The following is a 5,440-nucleotide window of genomic DNA, read 5'->3' as shown; positions in this document are numbered from 1 at the left end:
GTGTGTGTGTGTGTGTGTGTGTGTGTGTGTGTGTGTGTGTGTGTGTGTGTGTGTGTGTGTGTGTGTGTGTGTGTGTGTGTGTGTGTGTGTGTGTGCGTGTGTGAGCCACGTAGCGTCACGGTGCCGTCGCCTCGTCTGTAACGTTGCGGTTTAGTAGATGCCGAATCGCAAGGAAAGAGTGAACGTGTTGCCGAAGGTGCTCGTGAATTGTTGCCTTGCGTCGTGAATAAAAGTTGATTGTGCTTTTACTGCGGTACCAACGTTTTGCGACTGTGGAACCAGTCGCAGAAACAGTATAGTTGATCGAAGCATATATGCTAGTGGTCGAAATGCATTCGAGGATGTTGGTAATTACCTCATAGCTGCATGGTTATATGTTTGCGATGGAGAACTATGTCTATTGGCCTATTGGAGTGTACGAGTCGGTGAGTTGGCATCCTGTCGTAGTTGTTCGACCTTTCTGAGAAATACTTGCTCTATGCACGCTATCAAGAGCGTATAAAGAAGCGTATAAAGCGTATGGTAAGACCTTTATACGCTATCACGCTATCGTGAGATGCTTACAACAGCAGCTTACAACAGCAGCTATGCCCTGTTGTTGCCGTACCTGGCTCGCGTGCTGAAGTGCGCGTGCGAGCTGGCGTGAGAGACAGCGTGAGATGTGCGCGATAAGGCATGGACTCTGCGGGTAGGCGGTTGAGTGCCTGCGGGCGGTCAAGTATCCACGACCACGCTGGTCATCAGTTGCCATCATGAAATTGCGGCCCTGCGGTTGTTATTACGCGCGCGTAAGCGGTGCGAAGTAGCTCCGAATTGCAGCGTATCACCTATTCATTGCTCTGACAAAGTGGCGGCACTGAGTGGATTTAGATTGGATGAACTCGCGTTAGGTGCAAACGTTAGCAGAGATGTTTTGTACGCGCGTATATCAATTAATCTGTTGTATAATCGCATGTAGGTGACGTGAGTTCGTGTGTGGATGCATGCTACGTGACCTATCGCGGCAGCAGCTCTGTCAACCTATCGCAGCACCTCAATCAGTTATATCATACACTTATAGGCTATTGGTTGCAAACCGTATACCTTTTCGAGCACGAGGTAAACATGTGACTTGGATGCATTTTGGCAATATCAGCCAACCTGAAACATTCGACGTTATTTGCCAATCGGGCATCTGCAGATATTTTGAAATTGCCCACTCCTGCCATCATACGCTGACTGGTCGCGTCAGTGCCATTTCATATTGCCAACGTAGAAGAGTTTCCATTTTGTACTCGAGTCTTTCGCTCTTTTATATTGCATTAGTCTCAAGTTTTCCTCAATCACGGAGAAATGAAGAAAACTAGGCATTCTTCAACAGAGGCTCACTGGCTGACTGCTATAATTGCCGCTCTCATGCGTGTTTTACGGAGCTATATATTCATCCCAAAAGTTTGGATGGAAACACTCAGCATCAGTGTTAAGACACGGGTCCCTGTTGTCTACCTGCTTTATGCTGTAAACGAATGGAGTTACAACTGCCAGATTTTTTCGAGGCGACTTGCGTGTGATTGTAAATTGCTGTTGTAAGTGATCGTTAGTGTGATCTACTATGTGCGGATCCACAGGCACTTGGAGCGTTTCAATAAAATATAATGCTAAATAAATACGAAATCTATTTACTACCAAAGTTTTAATGTTTCTCTACTCTCTTTCACCTATTATTGCCGACAATTCCCTGTAAATGCCGTCCAAATGCTCATCTGTAACACACGCTGGCCGCCGCACACTAGCTGATGCACACTGACACATAAATATATAGTTTATAACTATATATTTATGTGTCAGTGTGCAGCAGCTAGCGTGCGGTGTACTTGTGTGTTGCAGATGAGCATTTGACCGGCATTTACAAGTGATTATAGGCGAAATAGAGTAGAGAAACATTAAGACTTTGGTAGTAAATACATTTCGTGTTTATTTACCTTTTTTTATTGAGACGTTTCAAGTGCCGGTGTGCGGATCGTGGTAGCTTCGACGTTGCTAGATGCTAACCAGCGTGTTTTGCATTAGGCCTACTACCACATGCGCCTGCGTTTTTCGCTCTCACTGCTCTCGCGGTTTATCGTAATCTAAGCAACAGAGAAATGTAAATATCGACTTCCTAATGGCTTCCGCAGCTAACTAGTACTGCTATTAAATCCTCGCCAGTATCGGTAGTGAAATGCAGCGCTCCCTTTGTATCTTGCAGATAATCAACTCGTCTTCCAATGGCCTCTCTGAGACGGCACTACACGAGCACAACATGAGTCACTCTCGGCTGCCGGTGCCGCACGCTCGCTCGTCGGCCGCACACGCGACCAGCAGCGCCCTCCCGCGGGCCACCGGCGCGACGCGCTCGTTGTTCGCTCAGTCGGGAGGACTCGGTGCGTCGCCTCGCTCCGTCTCGCAGGGCCACGCGCAGCCGCCGCCACACTGCTCCACGCCGATACCTCCTCTCGCCGGCCCGCCAGGTGGCGCTGCGGCGGCTCAGCTGCAGGGACAACAAGTGTCGTACGTCGTGCGTGGAGCGTACGCCGGCGGCGGCGTGAAGTCGCACGCCGGCTCCGCGGCCGCGCCACACTCCTACGCGCAGACGCACGCGCCGGCCGGCGTTCTCCACCCGAGTAAAGCGCACGCCGGCTTCCACTCGAGTCCCGCGCACGAGGCGGCGCCACCGGCGCACGGTTCGCTCCAGCAGGTGGCGCCGCATTCGGGTCTTCCGGTGTCGCACGTCGCCGCCGCCGCCGCCGCGGGCTCGCATGGCAGTGCGCACCTGGTCTACAGTCACACGCTCAGCGGACACCTGTCGCGGATTCCGCATTCCGGCAGTTCTGGAATCCAGGCGCCGTCGTCGCGCGCCTACTACGTACATCACCAGCAGCAGCAGCAGCAGCAGCAGCAGCAGCAGCAGCAGCCAGGTGGCGCCACGAGCGGGCTTCCGCAGCCGCGCTCCTACCCGGCGTACCACACGAGCTCTGGGCTGAGCACGTTCACGGGCGCCGCCAGCCAGCGCGGCTACGCCACCATGCAGCAGCAGCAGCAGCAGCATCCGTCAGCAGCGGCCGCCGCCGGGTCGTGCGCCACCCTCGCCAATACCTCAGCCGCAGCATCGTTCTTCTCAAGGTCAGTGCTTCGCATTTATATATATGTGCGTGCGTGTGCGTGCGTGCGTGCGTGCGTGCGTGTGTGTGTGTGTGTGTGTGTGTGTGTGTGTGTGTGTGTGTGTGTGTGTGTGTGCGTGTATGCGTTTGCGTGCGCGTGCGCGCGCGTGTGCGTGTGTGTTCAGATACGTTTACATGTTTGACGATGCGTACACGCTCAGCTGTAGTTCTTGCAGGTTTGAAGAGATACACATATCGGTACCTGCACAGCATTACGCACAAGATATAGTCATACACGGTTGTGGTGGAAGCCAACGGTGAAAGCAGAAGAATAAGGATGTGGTAAACATGCATGCACATGCACACTGAATTAGTTTTACAAGGGATAATGATGCTGATTGCAAATGCGTACGTGCCAAATTGTGCTGATTTATTTAGCTTCACCAAAGCACAAGAATAGCATCAATGCTGCAGTAACGCAGATATGCCATAAGGAATTATTTCGGCCAGTTGACATTTTTAGCATCGTATGTGTACGAAAGCTTTGAAGGGATAAAATTGCGTACGATAACAAAGGGTATTCTATACCTTTGGTTAGATATCCGTGGTGTATAGGCAGGCCTCAATCATGTAACGAGATCTATCGTACGTTATATCTAGTGTGCCCGCCCAGGTGAGTCGGCATATCCTCAAACACGGATATTAATCTAAGTAATGCCACGGTGATCATGTGTGGCATAGAGCCGGCAATTCTCGTCTAGCAGTTGCCGCGTACCGACCGCGTAAGGAAAATATTGCCCTCGGCATCCAAGCTAACACCTCTCGCCACAAAGGTCTCATTACTATCCCAAGTCCGATCTTGAGTAATTTTGGGTGGCATTGTGCAACAACAATAACTGCCACGGATTTCATATCTGCGACAGTCATTCTGAGCTGATACAATTCGTTCGGACATGCTCGTACAAAGGCCAACAAAGGCTTACACAGATTTACGCAGCAACGCCGTTACATAAGGTTAACATACCTCCCAGGGTAGCGAAACAGCCCCGGGCAGTACGCGTGCATGCACGGACGCTGCTATTATGCGTGATTACACGAGCTCTCGAATTCATCCCTCCTTAACCTCGAATTTCGCTCGTGCTGGTCAGCCCATTAATAGATTTTTGCCCAGGGCGATTTCTTCTGTGGTCAGTAATAAGTCAGCGTATAAGCCAACAATAGCCTAGAGTTAGTGACCAGCATGGCACTCGGTCTTTGTTTACAGCTTGGGTGCAGGCAAGCGCCGCAAACTCTTTCCTATACGTCTCCGGAGACTAATTATCAATATTACATTACTCTACATCGAGGATTGCGGTTTCAGATGCACTAATGTGGTAATGAGAAGGATAGTGTAGTTTTGTGGATAATGCACGTAATGCGATTCTGAGTTCATATGTGTTGGTTTGCGGTACGGGGACATATCACGGTCCCCCTAGTTTATCTTTATTCCCTGCTTATATTAGTAGCCGACCTGATTGTTATGCACGCTAAAATATAAAATCGAATTATCACGCGAGTGTTAGATACATCGTCTAACGAAGTTATCCTCTAATTGTGTACTGATCAATTCTCCTAACCGTGTATTGAGCCTGTTAATGCAATAAGGCACGTCACAGCGTGTATCATAAATGTAAATCTTGTTCCAACTAGCTCACATTAGCTTTCATAAATACTGAAGTATACAAATTACCTGGTCGATTATGAAAGAACACTTAACCATATATCATATATACCCTAATTATTAGATGCATCGTAGCAGGTCATTCTTACATAAATGAGACCCGTGTGTAGTATGCGAGTGCGAGTGCGTGTGCGTGTGCGTGTGCGTGTGCGTGTGCGTGTGCGTGTGATTGTACGTTTGCGCGCGTGCGTGCGTGCGTGCGTGCGTGCGTGCGTTCGTGCGTGTTTGTGTGTAAGCGTGTACGTGTGTACGTGTGAATGTGTGTATGTGTATGCATTCCTCGTATACAAAGGCTGTCATCAGCGAGTGCTGCAACCTTGCAAGCTCCCCGACTGAAGAAAATCAGAAATCAATGCGACCATAACAGCAGCGGGTCGACCAAAGGCGAGAACTATAAAGGCCTACGAGAAAAACCCACTTTACGACGGCAGATAAGTCACAAAACCGTCGGTTACATCTTAAGCCCCCCTTCCTCCCCCGAAAATGCACAGAGTAATGGGGATGTAACGCAACTCGGATTCAACTAAGTGTCGCCTAGTCCTTACAATGGTACAATCATCGGGACAGCATCTGAGGCGGCACAGTGTAAAGTGATGCGCTA

General features: G+C 50.0%; 1 protein-coding gene across 1 annotated transcript in view; it reads left to right on the top strand.

Annotated features, from left to right (window-relative positions):
• Positions 1–5,203, top strand: part of LOC106821394 — a 111,642-nt gene extending 106,439 nt beyond the window's left edge. Inside the window, exons 6-7 of the mRNA XM_014826163.1 lie at positions 2,228–2,884; positions 5,132–5,203. Coding sequence (XP_014681649.1) covers positions 2,228–2,884; positions 5,132–5,203 — 729 coding nt within the window. The remainder of the gene's footprint in view (positions 1–2,227; positions 2,885–5,131) is intronic.
• Positions 5,204–5,440: the final 237 nt, after the last annotated feature.

Source organism: Priapulus caudatus, unplaced genomic scaffold (assembly GCF_000485595.1).
Source record: "Priapulus caudatus unplaced genomic scaffold, Priapulus_caudatus-5.0.1 Scaffold71, whole genome shotgun sequence".
NCBI lineage: Eukaryota > Metazoa > Priapulida > Priapulimorpha > Priapulimorphida > Priapulidae > Priapulus > Priapulus caudatus.
This window is presented reverse-complemented; position numbering and strand designations above follow the sequence as displayed.